This window comes from Pogona vitticeps, chromosome 1 (assembly GCF_051106095.1).
Source record: "Pogona vitticeps strain Pit_001003342236 chromosome 1, PviZW2.1, whole genome shotgun sequence".
NCBI classification, from domain to species: domain Eukaryota; kingdom Metazoa; phylum Chordata; class Lepidosauria; order Squamata; family Agamidae; genus Pogona; species Pogona vitticeps.
This window is the reverse complement of record NC_135783.1, coordinates 232,807,963-232,827,353: the sequence shown is the minus strand read 5'-3', so window position 1 is coordinate 232,827,353 and position 19,391 is coordinate 232,807,963. Positions and strand designations below refer to the sequence as shown.

The 19,391-nt window shown below is 40.7% G+C and overlaps 1 protein-coding gene across 2 annotated transcripts in view; it reads left to right on the top strand.

The window, feature by feature from the left end:
* The window catches only part of PDIA5 (protein disulfide isomerase family A member 5), a 238,635-nt gene that overhangs the window by 78,092 nt on the left and 141,152 nt on the right, over positions 1–19,391 (top strand). For both annotated transcript variants that reach the window (XM_020801085.3, XM_078376647.1), the window contains exons 4-5: positions 15,539–15,622; positions 18,552–18,597. In XM_020801085.3, coding sequence (XP_020656744.3) covers positions 15,539–15,622; positions 18,552–18,597 — 130 coding nt within the window. The remainder of the gene's footprint in view (positions 1–15,538; positions 15,623–18,551; positions 18,598–19,391) is intronic.

Genomic DNA, 19,391 nt, shown 5'->3' with positions numbered 1-19,391 from the left:
CTCTGGATTGCAGACCATTTTTGTTGTTGTTGTTGTTGTTACTACAATTACTCCTATTATTACTACTGCCAGAGTTTATGGTGCTTTCCAGAGTATGAGAGAACAAGATTCCTTCCTCTAAGCAGTCTGCAGTTTGTTTTGATAGACGTTGCATATAACTGTTTTGCAGATTTTCACATTGAGTTTAGAGGCTTGGGGGCATAGAGATGAATCACTGAAGTTGGGCTAGCTAGTCTTCCTATTCCTAGTTGGGTGGGTCTTGTTAAGCTGAGAAGGATCTCTAAGGTTTGTGCATATGTAAGCAAGAGATCATTACCGTGCAGGGGAGATATATTGCATAGTTCTTGGGTAAGGAAGAATTCTTACCGCTTGTTTTTACAATTTCTCACTGATGTTCTTTGCCTCAGCCTCCTTAGGATTCTCTCTGGAGGTTGAAGCAGGCTTATAATCATTAGTCTAGGAGTATCTATATGAAAATGACTTACTCTTACCAGTTCCATTAGTTGGCAGCTGCCACCACAGAATTAGAAAGCAATAATAAGGACAGCAAGCGAGTCCCTGCAGCTAGAGCAGAACCTGATATATTTTTCATTTTGCTAGCACAATTCTCAAGCTGCTGGTTTATAAAATGTACTGCCACCATCACCGCTTTAAGAATGTGAAGAAAAATAATAATGTACTGGATGAAACATCCTTTCAAAGAGCTTCTTCTGACAGAAGACGTTAAATTGTAAGTCAAAAGAGAGAAGTATAGCAACCTCTCGTTTAAAGGAATGTTATCTAAATGTGCTTTGAGATACCACAGAAGGAGCTCAAGATGGCCTGTTAAACAAGCCTGGGACTGAAGAGTTTTGTTGAGGAGGGATTATGCTTGAAAGGGTTGTGCAGGTTGTTTATTTCTCTTCTTTTTTCTCCATGGCACTAAAAATGACTGTCCCACTTCACTTAACATTCTCACTTATATTACTTGTTTACTAGAGGCTATTCAGACATTCTAAACTAAGCCTACAGAGAACTCCAGCCTTATGCCTCTGTTCCCTTCTGTCAATACCTAATTATTTGCTATCTTCAATTGTATTAATGTTGTTGTTTTGTTTTTATTTTTAAATTTTCTTGAGTGTTGTTAGCTGCCCACAGTAGACTTTGCTCTAGATGGGTGGGATATAAATTAAATAATTGAATAAATAAATAAACAAATAAATATTCCTGATCTTCCTGTGAGAAGATCTGAACATGTTTTTGTTAAAAAAAATCATCCCTCCACCTGACTGGAAGACCTGATGAGGCAGGGCTTTTGATTTCCCGAATAAGTGTGCTGAGACGAATATGGTTAGGAAACCTATTCAGACCTCACTAGTGACATGGGGAAAGCCATAGTAGAGAGGGCAGGGCAAGATCATATGTTTCTGGCTGTCTTTCCTTTTTGGTCTGTTTAAAATACATGAACACGGCATCGGTTGGCAGACTAAATAGACTGGAGAACAAAGGTATGGCTTCAGCATTACTGAACCCAAATTTCCTTTGTCTTTTCCTCCAACAAACAGTTGATAAAAAAGACATTAGTGATTAACAAAACCCCTCCTCTTGATCACCTTATATTAAAAACAGGTCTTAGAGATAGCTCATGACTGGAAGAAGGAAATTCTTAATTAGTATGAGTGTCGGAGTTTCACAGCATGAGCTTCTTTCACCTTCAGGATTATGGAAATTAGCTTACCTTTTTTCATAATTCTTCAGCACTTAAGCATGGGAGTCCTTTGAAGTCTCATATCACAAATATGGGAAATATGCCACAGTCAACTCTCTGCAACATTGATGTGCTTTCAGCTCTAATTACAGGCTATCTCTAATGTCTGTTTCTGACCTTGTCCACTCATCTTTTGAAGTAAGTGTGTGGAGAAGAACTGGGAATTAGCAAAGATTGATAGTGGAAACCAAGGTCAAAATCATCTGTACTATGCATAGTGAAGAAATGACAGTGAAGAAAGACAGGATCATAAATCAACTCATCTGTAATATTGGAGGAGAACCATACATATATAACAGAAAACCAGAAAGGCAGATAAGTGGGTGCTTTTACCAGAGCAAAAAAATGAGTCAACTGAGGCTATCCTACCATGCATATATAATGATAATATGGAACTGATCATAAACGACAATATTGCTGGAAAAGGGGAGGCAGTAGGAAAAACGGAAGACCTAACATGAAACACTGCTGTTAGTTTGTAAGATCTGAGCAGAACTTACTAGAAAAGATAATATTGCTAGGAAGGGTGGGCAATGGGAAGAGAGAACCTGAGATACTGTTGGCTTGTAGGATCTGAGCAGAGCTATTAATGATATAACTTTTTGGAGATCGTTAACTCTCAACCCATCAGACGTGATTTGATGTCAAGTGAACATCTTTGGAGTCTTTTTAAAATCACCAAACAATGGTATAGTGACAAAATGGATGGGATGGTTGAGTCTATAGGCAGCAAAGCTCTGTGAACATTGAGTTAAACCCGGCCACAAAGCAAAACAAAAAACAAAAAAACCAAACCAAACCAACCCCCCCCACACACACACACTAATTTTACATTTTAAAATGGGTAAACTTCTGAATATTTGTTATCTATTAGGTTCTTTAAATTATCTCTTTAAATAAATTTATAACCAGACACAGTATTCCTTTGCCAGCACAATTCTGTTTGGCCAGGAAGGAGTTAAAATTTCAATTAAGCCTTATTGACAGGTTCAAAAATTCAGATTGTCTCAGACCTGGAGCTGATTTCCCTTTTGAAAACTTTCGTCAGAAGCCTGGTCTCAGAAATTTTGGAGAATGTTTACTGGAAGCAGTTAAGGCTGGGATAGACACAATTATGTGATTTTGTGACGCAGAAATACTTTGAATATGCCTTACAAAATTGTATGCTGATTCCTTAGAGGTACATGACAAAATATCTCCCTTTCTGGAGCACTGTCACTCCATTATTTTATTTAAAGCAAGCCTGTTGTTTGATTCTTCAAATAAAACCTGTCTTTTGACTGTTTCTGTGACCTTTCATTGCCTTACAGCCTTTCCTACCCACAAGGTTGTAACAATATATCTACTTTGCAATGCTCTTCCTGTTAAGTTTATGCTTTGTTTATAACAAGGTCACTGTTTTTCCCTTTTGAAGAACCTTTTTTGAGGACCAATATTTCAGCCCCGACAGTCTGGATTTTTTCTAAATTAAAAAAAAAATTAGGTGAGGCTAGCAATTCTCTTTCGACATAACAAGATTGGTCTTTTCAATTTATTTGATCTGTTTTACATCTGGGGACATTTAGGGTCACCAATTTCTAAATAGGGGAAGGGTAAAACGGTTTTACTTAAAAAATGTAACTTGAAAACTGTCTGCCCAGATATCCCAAAATGTAGCACAGAGCAAGAGTGTGCTACCTGCTACACCTGTGCCAAATGTAGTGCTGATCCAAAACCTAGTTTATAAGTTATATTTTTTGTTTGCACTGCCCCCATTTTTAGAATTGCCTTATAGGAGGTTGATTTGCTCTTCCAGCACAAGATCATTGCTGCACTCTTATGCAGCAATAATATAGTATATTTAAAGATGTGACGAGTGAGAAAGGTAGAACCAATACGAATTTGATTACAGTACTTTGACTTCATATTTTAGATCTACACTACTTTGACAACTGGTTCTGAGGATCCACCTTTTTTTTTCTAGTACACTAAATTATTGGTAAACAGAGAGGGTGTCTGGTTTTGACATGAAGAATTCCACCAAATCTGCAAAGGGTTTTCTTTCTTTTTATTCTCTCTCTCTCTATCCCCTATATCACAAGAGCTTTTGTACTAATTATCTTTTTCCACACCCAGAGGTTAAGAGGGTGTTGGCTGACATCTGAAGGTCGTTTTGCTCAGATCTACAAACCGAATATGTGTTTTTATTTTGTTGTTATTGAGAATAAAGGAGCATGTTGACTAAGTGCTGTCAGAAAGGGCTTTCCTGAAACAGATGCTTGGTAAGGTACTTTATTTTCTGGCCTCTGTTAAAATTGGGAGAGGGAAAAAGAAGGTCCTGGGAGCTACTTAATTGGTGACTTTCCCTCCCCTTTGATCTCTTTGTTCCAAACCACACTTCTTAGACTATATTTAGACATTTAATTGCTGAACTTGAAAGTGAACTTCCTTTTGTGCTTCATCAAAGATAAAAAAAACATAAATTTCTGCATTTACCTAAAAATATGAGTTCTCTGGTCTTTTTTGTATCGAATCTGGTACAAAAGTATGAACTGGAAGTTGGGATAGTAAGTGAGGGGAAAATGTTACCCTGAATAGGCTTTTGTTTTTTTTTCATTTAAGGTAAAAGGTAAAGGTTCCCCTTGACAATTTGTCCAGTCGTGTCCAACTCTAGGGGGTGGTGCTCATCCCTGTCTCCACGCCGTAGAGCCAGCGTTTGTCCGTAGACAGTTTCTGTGGTCATGTGGCCAGCATGACTAGACACAGAACGCCATTACCTTCCCACCGTGGTGGTACCTATTTATTTGTATTTTTACATGCTTTCGAACTGCTAGGTTGGCAGGAGCTGGGCCGAGTGGCGGGAGCTCACTGTGTCACGTGGATTCAATCTTCCGACCTTGCAGCACAGAGGCTTTTATTGTTTAACCCGCAGTGCCACCACATCCCTTTTCTCATTTAGGGTAGCGCAAATCTATAATGACTGGAGTACATCTAGGCTTCTCATAAGATATGTAATTGCCTTGCCTTTGATGGACTTTGATTCCCATCAATTCTAGTTGATAGAGTTGGTGGTGAGGAATTATGCATGTTGCAACCACACAATATCCAGAGGTCCTCAACTTACCTACCCTTGTAATACACAAGCATAGCATTTTAGATCAAAGAGAACTGCACTTTTTTTGCTTGAAATGCACAGTGAACAAAAGATAGCAAAATATCCTTTTCTTAGAATGGGATTAAATCCAGAAGAATGGAAATGTGAAGATTGTGTTCAGGAACAAACTTATAACTTAGATGTGTGTTCTACAAGGATTTCATGACATTCAGACTACTTATTGTGATGAACTATTCTGTACTTCTAAATTGTATTGGTGAATTTTATGTATTTTTCAATTGTGTTTTATGCTTTGTAAGCTGTTTCAAGGGCATTGTTGGGAACCTGGGCAGAAATTGAATAAAAATAATAATAAATGTGAGTTACGACACTTATGAGTACCAGTCAAAATTCTCTGAAAGGACATGGTTCAATAGATTTGAGTAACAGCCAGTAACCTGCTTTATCTCCCTGCATAATCTTTTTCAAGGATCAGCAATGAGACATAGTATTTGTAATGCAGGTGAAAGGTTGGGAAAGGAATGAAGGCATTGATTTGCACATGAACGCATTGTGTATGCTTTTAATCTCCATATATTTACTAGTTAAAGCCAGCACAGCTAGGACTTCAGTTCAGATTCAAAGTACAGTATAGGATCCAGAGAACTGTAAGAGAATGAAAGCAAGCAACCATAGCCACCAGGCTGCTTCAGCAAACACTTGCACAAGTGCTAATGGAAGTGTTTGTGGAATGCTATAATAAGTGAACCCTCTAGCAAGTTTCCTGCTTCTCCTCTGCAAGCAGAAGCACTTATTTTCAATTTTGTGGTTTTTTTGTCTGTGTCCAGTTCTTCAGTGCAAGATGTAAAATGACTCTTCTGTCAATGAAAATATATTCCATGTATATGAATGTGACCAGTCAATTGGAAATGTTGAGACACTTGCTCTCTCATTCTGAGAATGTAATAGGAAATGGTAAAATGTAAGGATGGGTGCCTAGTAACTATGCACTATTTTCTCACATTTATGGTGAACATACAGTGATGGTCCCCTCAGAGTGATGAGACTATATGTCCTTAGTTGTGAGAGAAAGTAGAATAGCGTCTGCCACGCTCCATCTTCTCTTTCAGTTTGTGGGGGAAAAATACAAATTCTTCACTGGGCTTGAAGGCTGAAAGAGATGTTAGGTACCGCTATCAATAATATGTTGGAAGGGACAAACCTGCTTCCTGGGGCAGTGTGTTGCAAAGTCTGGGAGCAGCCACAGAAGATTTCTTTCTAATATCCTCACCAAATTATCTTGGGAAAGTGGTGGAACCGAGAGCAGGGTCTCACCAGAAGATCTTAAAAGCAGAGAAGGATCATATATATATGGAAGAGCCTTGTGCCACAGTGGTTAAACCACTGTACTGCAGCCAAAACTGTGTTCACGACCTGGGGTTCAATCCCAGGTAGCCGGCTCAAGGTTGACTCAGCCTTCCATCCTTCCGAGGTTGGTAAAATGAGTACCCAGCTCGCTGGGGGGGGCAATGTTTAGCCTGCATAATTCACTTGTATACCGCCCAGAGAATGCTTGAGGAGCTATGGGGCAGTATATAAGCAGCACGCTTTGCTTTGCTTTTATAGGGTGATAGGATCTTCCAAACATCCTGGAGCCAAACTGTATAGGTCATAATCGAATTGGTCCTGGAAACAGACTGGCAGCCAGTGAAGCTGATGTAATAAGGGAGCTATATGCTCCTTGTAACCAACACCGGTCAGCAGTCTGTCTGCAGCATTTTGAACCAATTGCAGTTTCCAGACATTCTTCAAAGGCAGCCCCATGTACCATACATTGCAGTAATCCAAATGGGATGTTACTAAGGCATGTGTCACTGTGGCCAGATTGGACATCTCAAGGAACAGGGATAGTTGGCATACCACCTCTAACAGTGCAAATACAGTGATGCCTCGCACAGCGAGGTTAATCCGTTCCGGATTAACCGTCGCTGTGTGAAAACATCGCTGAGCGGGGCAGAAAAGCCCATTGTTCCAATCGGCTGCTGTACTCACCGTTCAGCGATGTTTCTCCGATGGCTGGCAGCCATTTTCGCGCCCTCCCCTCGCTTAATGAGGGCGCGAAAACGCTGCACGCGGCCATTTTGCGGCTTCCGGCGGCCATTTTGTAGCCGCCGAACAGCTGATCGGCGGGTCGCAAAGCAAAGGTCAGTAAGCGAACTGCTTACCGACCTTCGCTCTGCGATTTTTTCCCTATTGAGACATCGGTATGCGATCGCATTTGCGATCGCAAAACCGGCCTCGTAGAGCGAATTCATCGCTCTACGGTGCACTCGTTGTGCGAGGCACCACTGTACACTCCTGGGCACTGCTGAAATGTGTGCATTGAAGCTCAGGGTTGAATCCAGGTACATATCTGACTTTTTAGAGAAAGTGTAACCCTGTCTAATCCAGGCTGAATCCCTATCCTCTGATCTGCTTTGTAATTGACTAGGAGCACCTCTGTCTTGTTCGACTTAAGTTTAGGTTGTTAGCCCTCATCTAGTCCTTCACGTTGACAACAGACACTGGTCTTAGTAGAGCACAGCTTCCTTGGAATCAGATGGGAAGGAGAGAGAGAGTGTGTGATGTGTCATCAGTGTATTTATTGCGTTGAACCCCAAAACTCTGGACACTTCACATACGTGTTAAATAACTGAGGGAACAAGACTTAGCCCTGCAGGACACTGCAGACTAATGGCCAGAATGTTTAACAGGATTCGCCCAACACCATTTTATGAGTTGGGCCATCTAGGAATGATTGACATCACTGTAAAACAGAACCTTGAAGACCTATCCCAGACAAGCTCCCCAGAAGGATACCATGGTCAATGACATTGAAAACCACTCAGAGGTCCGTCAGAACTACAAAGGATACACTCTGTCTGTCTAGTTCCCAGTGTGGATCATCCTCCAAGGCAACCAAACCCATCTTTACTCCATAACCAGGCCCAAAGCCAGATGGAAGTGGATCTAGATAATCTGCTTCGTCCAGGAATCTCTGGAGCTGAGATGGCACAAGACCTTACCCCCAAAATATTGGAGATTAGCCAATAATTGTCCAATACAGTGGAATTCAAGGAGGGCTTTATAAAAGAAAGTTCTTACTATGGCATCCTTCACACATTTTGGTATCTTGCCGTGTTGCAAGGAGGTATTCACCAGTTCTCTAACCCACTGGTTCTTAACCTTGGGTTACTCAGGTGCTTTTGGACTGCAACTCCCAGAAGCCTTCACCACCAGCTGTGCTGGCTGGGGTTTCTGGGAGCTGCAGTTCAAAAACACCTGAGTAACCCAAGGTTAAGAACCACTGCTCTAACCCATTCAGCTAGTTCCTGTCTGGCTGCTTTTCTTAGCAAGGAAGGGCAGAGGTTTAGCAAAAGTGGTGGCTTTCTCCTCTCCAACTGAAATGTATCCATTATAATGGGACGAACAAGGGCCAAAGTTACATCAACAGGACCTGCATCAAGTACAGCATTTAAGTTAGAGCAGATTTGAGCAATTACCAAGTGGCGTGCAATATCTTCACAGTAGGCTATTGAGTGGTCTGATTATTTCTCTTGCAGCCATTTGTGCAGTCGGCCCTTGACCGTCAAAAAGGACTCCACTGGACAGCTCTGTGCAGATGCAATGGTGGCAGAGAAGAATATCTTCTAATGAGCTCTAGCTTGTGTTCAATAGGATCTGCTCCAGATTTTCCACTGTTTTCAACTCTAGTCTCTGATTCGTCTCATCCAGTTCCTTAGTAAATCAAGGAGCTAGTTTGGCTGCACTTAGTGAGAGGGGTCGCTTAAGAACAACCATGGCCTTTCCCCCATTCCAGAGATCAGCCAACCTGCCAAGAGAGCAGGAAACTGCAAGAACTGTCAGGAAACCATTTGGGTCAATCAATTTCGTAGGACAGCATTTTCCATCAAGGAGTTTGCCATCAAGGGTGCCCAGGCTGTTTGAGTTGGTCAGCAGTTTTTGGGGGAGGCAGTCAGCACTCTGTTTTCTGACCTCTTCTCATGTTGTTGACGTTGACCAACTCCCTATCTTCCCCAAACTTTTTTTTTTAATTTGGAGAGGGAGAGAGGATGAGAAAATTTAGGTGATGTGGCCTGTGCCTGCCTGCCTTTGCTGTGGTGAGATCTTTCAACTGTTGGGGGGGTGTTTTCAAAGGAGGAAGTTTGCAGAGGAGTAGAGAGCAGCCATTACAATTAAAATGGGCAGTGGGAGGGAAGAGAAATGGAACCAAGCAGCTGCCTCACAGTCCAGAAGTTGGAAGGGCTTCATCCTGCAGAGAGGCAGAGGTCCGGCTGACTGAAATCCAGCTAGGCAAGTGGAGGGACTCAGCAGTGGATGTTCCTCAGCCCACACACTCCCCTGCCCTGGCAGACGACACACAGGCACTCTCTGGTCAGGAACACTGACCTTTGCTTTGCCTGCATGTCCATTAACAATCCCCACCCCACCTGTTACTTGTTATTCTTAAAGACAGAAGAAAAAGTATGTCTCCTATCCTGTCTTTCCTTCTGTTAAAAGAGAGGGATGATGATTTGGGGGGAGGGAGCCAGAAGGGAAAGACCTGAACAGTTCTTCTCATCCAGTGTTCCTCCCTGTGTGGAGGTGCTTGCTAAATAAAGCTGTAGTGTTAATTTTACAGTATTGGTGATAGAAGCTGCTGCTTGTAATAATTGGCCTAATATTCTAATCAGAATTTGGGAAAGTTGGTGTTCTGGATTGCAGCTTCCTAAATCTCTTAGCCAGCATTTCCAAGCTCTGGTTTTGGCAGACACGGATTGGGTAGTTTATATTGATTGCCGCTTGCTAAGCCGCTGTACTGCAGCCCAAACTGTGCTCATGACCTGGGGTTCAATCCCAGGTAGCCGGCTCAAGGTTGAATCAGCCTTCTATCCTTCTGAGGTTGGTAAAATGAGTACCCAGCTTGCTGGGGGGGGGCAGTGTGTAGCCTGCATAATTAACTTGTAAACCACCCAGAGAGTGCTTGAAGCACTATGGGGTGGTATATAGGCAGCACGCTTTGCTTTGCTTTGCTCATCTATATCTTTGTGCTGTGTGCTCTTCAGCCATTCTCTGGAAGCTAAGATTAATCAGTGTATCTGTGAAGCCAGCTTTGCTAGCTGTATGGATTATATTTTGTATTAAGAAAATGAAAAAACAACAAAAACCCATAAACGTAGAAATAAAACTTCCAAGAAACAACAAAATCTGTAGCATGTAATGTATACAACACTGACAGAAAGTGGCACTTGTGCCTGTCCTTGTCCGACTTTCCTTTAGTTTGGGTCTGTGTTGTTTCTTCTGACACCTGTATGTAGGGGAAGCCATTACTTTGACAGGTTTGGAGGGTTTGCTTTAATGGGTAAAACCCTTCAATGTTAAGAAGGAAAGCTGGGTCCTAGAGTTTAAATGTAGCCAAATTGTGTGGTGCAATGGTTGTGGTGTTGAATTTGGACTTTGGAGACCTGGGTTCAAATCTTCACCTGGCAGTGAAAGTCGCCAGGTGATTGTGGGCCAGTCACACTCCCTTACCCTGACCTCTATATCTCAGCATTATTGTGGGAGTAAGATGAGAAGAGCCATATACACTCCCTTGAGTTCCTCAGAGAAAACATGGATTATAAAGATAACAAACAAAGCAAAGTTTGCTAGCTAATATGTGTATGTGCTATGGCATGTATATCTGGCTGGATAGCTCAGTGATTTAGGCCACTGGCTGTGGACCCAGAGGTTGAATGTTCTATTCCCCACTGTGCCTTCTGAGGAAGGAGCCAGCCTGTGTGGCCTTGGGCAAGCTGCACAATTCCAGGTCACCCATAGAAGAAGGGCATGGTAAACCACTTCTGAGTGTTCTCTATCTGGAAAACTCTGAAAAAGTTTGGCATAAGACAGAATTGATTTGACGTCACATTATTATTGTGGCATTGATTGTTACGCATGGCTGTATGCTACATTTTCTGCAGTCAGGGTGAAAACTGCAGGGTATCTGCTGAACTTTTCTTCTCACCCAAGTTATCCCAAGTCTTATCTGTAAAAGAGTGTGAATTTATTGTTGTTCATTTTTTCAGGTTTGCAAGAAGACAGCTTGGAAATGTTGAGAGAATTAACAGATGTGTGCCAGCAGCAGTGAAGGCAGCATCTCAGTTTCAGAAAGGGCCTGTTAATGTCACCCAGTTTTTCTAAAGAGACTTAGATCATTTTTGCACTCCCTGAAGGGTGGATGTGAGCTCAACACCTCCAGTTCCAAAACTGACTGTTTGGTCCAGAGATGTGTACAGCCCTGTGCCTTTCTAATCTGTCTCAGTCTGAGAACAGTTTGAGATGTGTAGCCATCTTGTCTCATCTGTTAATCCTCTTTATTTTGCTAATTTGTGTTAGTGCAAGGATAATGCTTCCAGGCCATGCTCCAGGATTACACCTGTCCTCTGGCATGAATTGTCCCATCTTTTCCTTGGTGGCCTTCTGTTGGAGCCAACTCGAACAGGGATTTGGCTTTAGCTAGGATTTATCCATAATCAGTTGTTATCCATAAGGCCAGTGCAAGTGTTGGCTGTTACCGGTCATTTTTTTCCAAATCAGAGCACAAATAACCTTTATTTAGTTATTTAACGTATTTAAGAATCACTTTTCTTCTCATTAAAAAAAAATCACAGTTCCAAGGAGCCCCTGAAGAGGGGAATGATAAACCATTCTGGGTACTCTCTACTTAGAAAACCCTGAAAAAAGTTGCCATAAGTCAAGACTGATCTGTTGGCATGTTGCCGTCGTCATCATCATCATCATCATCATCATCATCTGTTTTGTCATTTCACTAAATTTTGTGATCTTAGTTCATCCTGTATCAATTTCCTGGCCTCTTCTGACTCTTTCACATTTGTGTGAATATAATTATTTATTCCAAACAATTACGGTGTCCATATTGCATACTGTATACATTATAGATGCCAGTAGAGTCTTCTAAAACCTTTCTGTTGTAACACATGCTTACTGCAGTCACCATATTGACATCTCTCTGTATGACATTTGACAATACCTTGTTCCTTGGATGAGGTCGGATTCATTTTCAGAATTTCTTCTATCGTGGAAATAGTTCGGGAATTGCTACCAAGAGTGCTTCTTGCAGTATCAGAATTGTTAAAGAAAAATCATAGATATTTTAGGCCATACGTTTCCAATCTGGTGCCCTTGGAACCAGATTGGAAAGTTTTGGGGTGCAGCTCCTATCAGCTTTAGCTGCCATGGAGAAGGATTAGGAATGCTGGGAGTTATAGTTCACAACATCTGGAGAGCACCTGGCTGGAGGAGAATACTTTAGGCAGTTCCATGGTAACACCGAGAAAAGGCTAGAAGTGGCTGTGCTTTTTGCACATCATCCAGAATTATTTTAGGGAAGAAGGAACAAAGTGCAGCTGAATTGTGCTGCATTCATAGATGCCACCAATTGTTGTCATGAGATAAAAGGGAACGTAGCATAATAATAGAAGATGGGTTCCTGGATTAATATAGTTCTCTTCCCATTATTCTCTTTTGGCTCTTTTATCTTCCACTTCTCAGTGTCATAACTTTCATTGGTGCAATTAACTGGGATTTCATTTGTGACATTCTTTCCATTTTGCTGTGTGTTTTAAGGTGTTCATTTTACTGCTTTCCCCTTGTTTACTAAAGTGCGTTTTAGCTCTCACAGTGTTTTTCATTACTTGCTAGGCATCCAAGCAGTGCACTGTGTTACTCTGGGGAGGAGATGTAATTCTGGAAAATGATCTTGCATTCTTCTTCCTCTTCTGCTGACAGGTTTGGAAGGAGACGTTTGCCATGGGCTTGGGCTAGGAAAGCCAGTGGGTTATTGGTGCTCAGCAAAGGATGATGAGCAAGTCACCCAATTCCATTTATCTTGTGCAGTTTCAGGAAAGTAAGAGATGGGATTGGCTTTGCCTGTACTCTTAGCAACTAAATCATAAAGGACAGAGGCTTAATATTACTGAGCAGTAATATTAAAACTATTCAGAGGGCCAAGCTAAATGTTAATTGTAATGACCAACATGCGCTGATCTCTTATTCTTTTCTTTTTCAAAAATAAGTATGGAAGATCTGATCCTTATTAGGACCCTAGAGAGGAACTGGGGAGATTGTAACCCCTTGACTTTCTCTGGCCCCAGTTAAGATCAGGTTTCTTGCAGTTTGGATAGGATGCCCTGCTTTCTCTATTAGAGGTGCATGCCCCCGTCCAGATCAACAGGAAGAGAGGAGCATACAAAATGATTAAAATATCCTTGAAGATATAAAAAGAATCAATGTAGCTACATGTTGTGTAGTCAAAGTAATATGTATTTGGGTTCTGACATGACAGTCTGATGAGTTTTTAGTTTAAAATATTCACTGAAGGTTATCCCTTCTTAAGTGTGTTATCCCTTCTTAAGTGGCAATCCTGAGTAGGATTGCCACTTAAAACAGATACAGATCAATTGGGGAGATGCTGGTATGATGAAAGGGGGTTAAAACTAGGTCTGATGTATTTGATTCCTTAGAGGGACAGTGTGGCTTTGTGACTGAGTACTGCTTTTCACGAAGGGCCCCAGGTTCAGTCCCTTGCATTTCCATTTAAAGAGAACTGTGAATAGCAGATGATGGGAAAAGCTTCTGCTTGAGAACATCAGAACTCAAAGTAGATAATGCTAAGCTGTATGGACAAAGAACTAATTTGGTACTGCACAGCTCATTGTTTCCTTTTGTTGAGTGAGACCTGTTGGAGAGACTTCTCAGTGATGAGATCCTGACACCAGACCTCTTGGGAAGTTCAATGACAATGAATCTGATGTTTTTTGAATACGCAATTTGTGGTTTACCTATAAATGCGATGTTGTTATTGTGGAAAACAGCTTTTTGTTTTAGCTTTTAGAAATGTTTATAAATTTATCCCCCTTTAACTTACAGTTTAGCTCCTGTATAGAATTTTGCTTGATAGAACTCAGTAGGGCTTTTAAAAAACTTGCCTTAAAAATACGGCAGTGTGCTCAGAATGTTCTTTATGTACATAATCTGACTTTGATTTTTTGCCTGTTGTGCTACATTAATTTTTATACTGCTTTCAATGGAAATGAATTTTACATTTTCAAAAATGTTGCCAGAATTGCCTTCCAGAAGGGCATTAACTAATTTATATTACTACTTTACCGTTATAGTAAAATTATGTAATTGTTAATTTGTTTTGTCTAAGTTACCTAGAGTATAGTTGAAAGGGAGGATGGGAAAAAGTTGAAGAAACAAGTTTAACAACTGTACAGTATTTTAAATTGAGATTAACTTAATATCCAGATGGGTTTTGTCACATACCTAGCTTTACTTTGGACACATCGCCATGTGTATTATGTGGCTTTTACTTTTGTTATTTATTGCTTTCATGAATTTTACACTCCATTGACTAAACCACAGTAGATCAAACCACAGTAAAGCTGTAATCACAGTGGTTTAAAGTAAAATGCCTACATGATAAAAAAACAAACACAGAAATAATTGCACTGGAATATTGAAGTGCAATGAGATTAAAGAGTGAAAGTAAGAGTGACATGATAAATTAAACAACATGAGTAGTATGCATTTGTCTTCAGACAAATGTGTAAAAATGAAACCAAATTGGGTGCATTTGCACTCTCCTGAGGTTAGACCAAAGATCCCAGAGGCAGATGTTAATGCGATGGCATGCCCATGGATCTTTTTTTGTTAACTCTAATTTTCATGCACATAATTTGAAGTGGAGAAAGAGAATGAAAAACCCACAAAGATGAAGAGGAAGCTATCCTTTCCCTTAGAAATGAACCTTCCTTGTCTTTCCAGCTGCAATGTCGTAGATCATCAACATTTATGGCTGCAGCATCACTAATTTCAGATTAAGGGATCAAGAAGGGCAGGCGGCATACAAAGTAGATGTGGTATTGGAAAGAGTTAGATCCTTGCATAGCCCTTTTAAAGAAGGAATCAAAGAGGAGCATGCCCATTGCCCATTTAAAGTCCCTCGTTTATTCTTTTCCCAGGGACTGCCTTAAGAAGCCACTGTGGCTTGTCTCCTGGCAGCTGAAAGAAAGAATGGGAGAGATAAAAATAAAGTCAGGCACCCAGCTCTGCAATTGCCCTGACCTGAAGCTCTCCTCTCATACCTGTACCGTTCAAGTCTATGGCCTTGTCTCCATGTTTGTATTTCCTTATTTACAAGACTGAGCTCTTATTAGAGAAATACCATCAAGGATCTGGGTTAGAGAAGTCTGGATTCAGGAGTCTCTGAAAGAGCACAGAGTGGATCAGATCTGATCTGTGACCCCTGTATTCTGACACAGAGTAGGCTGGGTGGCCTCTGTACATCCTGAATTAAAAGCCCAAACTAAAGTACAGAACAAGGCAGGTTTTGTTGCTTCACAAAAGCATATTAGAAGGAGACAGTGTAATCTCTCTAGGGGCAGAGTTTCATCACTGGCGTGCTGCTACCGAAAAAGCCCCAATTTTAATACTTAGCACTCAGTTGAATAAGACATATAGCAGGACCTCCAATGGAGATTCAAATTCTGATTTAAACTAAATTATCTATAATTGCTGTTGAGCTGCCAAACCAGAATCACTTAAATGTAGTTAATGTTGTCTATAATATGATGTTAAGATATTTTTGGGAATTATTTCTGATTCTCTTTCAGGGATGCAGAAAGCCGAAAACTATGCAAGAAGATGAAGGTTGATCCTAGTTCAAAGGAAAAAGGGGTAGAGTTATTACATTACAAGTAAGTGCAGAAATGGGTTGAGAAGCTTCTTTTTCATTGTAGTGTTCTGTGCGCTATAATGCTCAACAGCTATGGTAAAAATGGTCAGATTATATAATCCTGTAGTGGTATATTCAGCACACTTTCTTGGGAGTAAGTCTCTTTTGGGCTTAACAGGATTTACTTCTAAGTCCCATTGGGATGAAATGAGACTCCCAGGAAAGTGTGCATCAGGTTGTAGCCTAAGGCAACAATAGTCTCTTTGCAATGTATGTACAGTTTGTTGCACTCTTGCTACAAAACTGGTTTACTAATGGAGGATTCATTATGAAGAATTAAGTCATAGTCAAGCAGCAAGTCTATGGCTGGCTACACTGAGCTGGTATCTTCCAATAGGCAACAATTTCTGGAGATTTACTGTATGTGGATGGGCTTGAAGAACCTAAAATAGTTCTTTCCTTCCCCGAGGGTTGGCTCCTTCTCCAACCTAAAATGTACACTATACAATGTGCAAGCATCCTCCAGTCCTCTCCAGTTCTCATGTAGGAGGGGCGGATTTGCCAGTCACTTGGAATATCTGTCTTTTCACTTCTCTGTCTCCTTGTTTTGCCCAGTGCTGGAGCGCTGGTGTTCCTGAGTACCCTGTTAAGTCCACATGCTTCAGATTCCCACCTCAATGAACTCAGCAAAGCAGTAGTGCTCAGCAAACAAGCCAAACCCACGGATAGGTCCCCATGGCTCTGTTTCTCCTGTGTCTGAGAGATTATAGCAGGTTTTAGCCTTTTGCTTGCCTAGCACTTCAGCTTGCCAGTGTTGTGTTGTAGGGCAGAATTCAGGATTTTGACATGGAAGACCAACCCAAGCTGTGGAGATGCCAGGAAGCCCGTCAGTCAAGACCTCCGGAATCAGGATCACCTGAAACAGTGTTCCCTGATCTAGATTGCCTGTAAAACTAACCATCCTGTTTGCTTCAGTGATTCCAGGGGTACAAATAGATCAGGAACTAACCATTCACATCAGGAAATGTCTGAACATTTTCTTGTATTCTTGGTGAGAATGGCAGACAAAATTGTGAACCTCTTGAATGTTGCACATATATACATGTGGATAAACAGTGTTGATTTTTTTTTGTAAAATAAACACATTTATTTATTACACATTTAGGAAATGATCTAAATAAATATGTAATAGGTAATTTAGTACATTATTTTTTCTTTCTCGGTAAGCTGATGTTTTTAGTTTTGGTCAATATTTATGACTAAAACCTTTTGAAACATGTTTTCCATTTACTATCAAATATAAACAAAGCCTGCAAAGGAAGATGCTGTCTGGCATATTAGTTTGTATTTTTTAGGAGGGCTTTATTGCCTGAAAAAAAGTACAGAGATTACCACCAATGACTTTTTAAAAAAATCTTTTAAATTGCAAGTATGGCGCTCACTGTTGTTTGTAGACTATAGACCTGTTCAAACATTTTTAAGTCTGTTTACTCAATACGCAAGGGAAGAAGCATACTAATTCTGCCCCTTCTCCATCATTGCTTTGCTTGCATGAAAAGTGTTGGCATGAAGAGAGGCTACGCATAATAGAGACTCTGTGCTTGAGAAGTGGAACCCTGATTTTCCTGCCCTTCAGCTTGGATGGATAGCCTTTTTGTTAGAGGAAGTTCTTCCTTTCAGACATGTTGCTTTTCATGGGAGCAAAGCGATGATGGAGTGGGGATAGAGCTAGTATGCTCCTCTTCTTCCATGTTGCATAAGCTTGCTCAACCACATTTGAATAGTCCTTCAGTGTAACATCTTTTTTATAGTGTCTTTTTGTTGTGTGTTACAGAATTTTGGATAAAAATATTAGAAGAGTAACCCTAGCCAGGTATTAGAACATATGGACACTAAACATGGGAGGGATGGAAGCATGTCAGCACCTCTACTTCCATCCTCACTTCTCCAGTGCTCTGTGCATGGAAGGAAATCTGGTTGGTAGAGCCTTCTGTATCTGTGGAAGCTGAACACACAAATTAGAACCTGAGAAAATCAGAATTCCAATTCACACGGGGACCCTCCAGGGATATAGGTGTTATGATGAGAATGTACAGGGGGAAAGTTCTCCCTCCTAGCGTATTGATGAATATATCTGGAAAATGCCTGAATAAGACTATTCCATCTAATAAAGTGGGCTGTAGTTTATAAGAATATATAGCACAATAAATTTGTTAGTGTTTAAGGTGGTACAGATTACTTAAAAAAAGAGCTAAAAAGGAGCTATCCCTACCTGCCTGGCCTGAAAGACATGGTAAAGCCAATCACATTATTACGTAATTTGAAAGTTTTAGTATTTTTGAAGAACAGTTCCCAGAACAGTCTGGGAGATATAGTTCAAAGTCAACATCTCTCAGCTCTGCATTATTAGGCTTATGAATTGACTAGTATGTGGGGGTTTTTTTGGCTGATGTGCTTGAGAAAGAAATGACAACCTTTCAAAAACAACAGCGACAAAAGAAGGCCGCTGCATTTTGAACCAGCTTGCACACCCTGTATTCCTTTCTGAGTCCTTCTATTGAGACAGTCTCTGCCTGTACCACCTCAGTCAGCTAAAGGCTGGTTTGCCATTTCATTGCTTTCACGAGACTTCAGCAAGCAAATGTTTTAGTTCTTTAGGGACCAATATGCATAAATATATTGGTCCATTGTTGGAAATAGAAATTCTCCTGTGCACCTGCCACTCCCTACATCTGGCCTGTGGTAAATACTCTCATTAAAAGCTTGTGGACATGATTGCCCATTAGAGACTTGTTTGCTTCAAGAACTTGTTTTTCATGGTGGTGTTTTGCATAGCCCTGCAAACTGAGGAGAACTTCATTTATTCTGACCAGAATAAACAGCTGCCTGTCTTTCTTAACAGCATTTCTAAAATTAATTGCTGTTTTCCCCCATGCTCTGTTTCTTGACAGGGATGGTACGTTTCACACTGAATATAACAGAGCGCTCACGCTGAAGGTAAATTTACAGTGGTTTGTGGTCTTATGGATTGGGATATGTGTTCCTGGATATAGAACAGATGTTAATTCTTGCAGCTTTATACTTGGGAGGGAGGGGACTGATATATTTCACAAACAGCTGTTTGGGTGACCTAGAGGTTTACTCTCCATTCTCATGTCTCCTACACATCTGCCAGCCAAACATCTTGTGAAGCTGTGTGTGATTAACTAGACAGAGTCAATGTTAAATTGCAATGTAAATTGTGAGCTTAGTTGCAATCTGCTAACAAATAGATTTTTTAATGGATTTTTTTAAAATGAGGGATTTATTTCATTTATTTGTCTCTTCATTTCATTTATTTCATTTATTAGTCTTTGCTGTAAGGTCCTTTTGGATGTTGGCCTATATCTACTAGCATTAGCCTGACAGTGAGTGGCGGGAAACTTCCGACGTTTATTTCATCTGCTATGAGACGAGTTTAAAAGAGAGATGAACTTTTTTTCAGCGCTGTTTTTTAGCCACAGACAAAACTATTAGAGAAGATGCCATGGGCATAGCATACAGTAGATGAAATAGCACTCCCCCCCCACCTCTTTGGTTACATTTCCCTAATAGGTTTTGTACAATACACCAGGAGAAACATATTTGGAAAATACTTCATAAGAAAGATCACTGAAATCCAGTAGCAGGCTGCAACTAGAGTATGCCCATTGAATCAGTGGGGATTTGGTGAGTCAGTTTCTTTGCAAGTTCCACTTACTGGGAATATGATTTACTACAGGATGTCAGCCAATATATATACAGTGGATGCT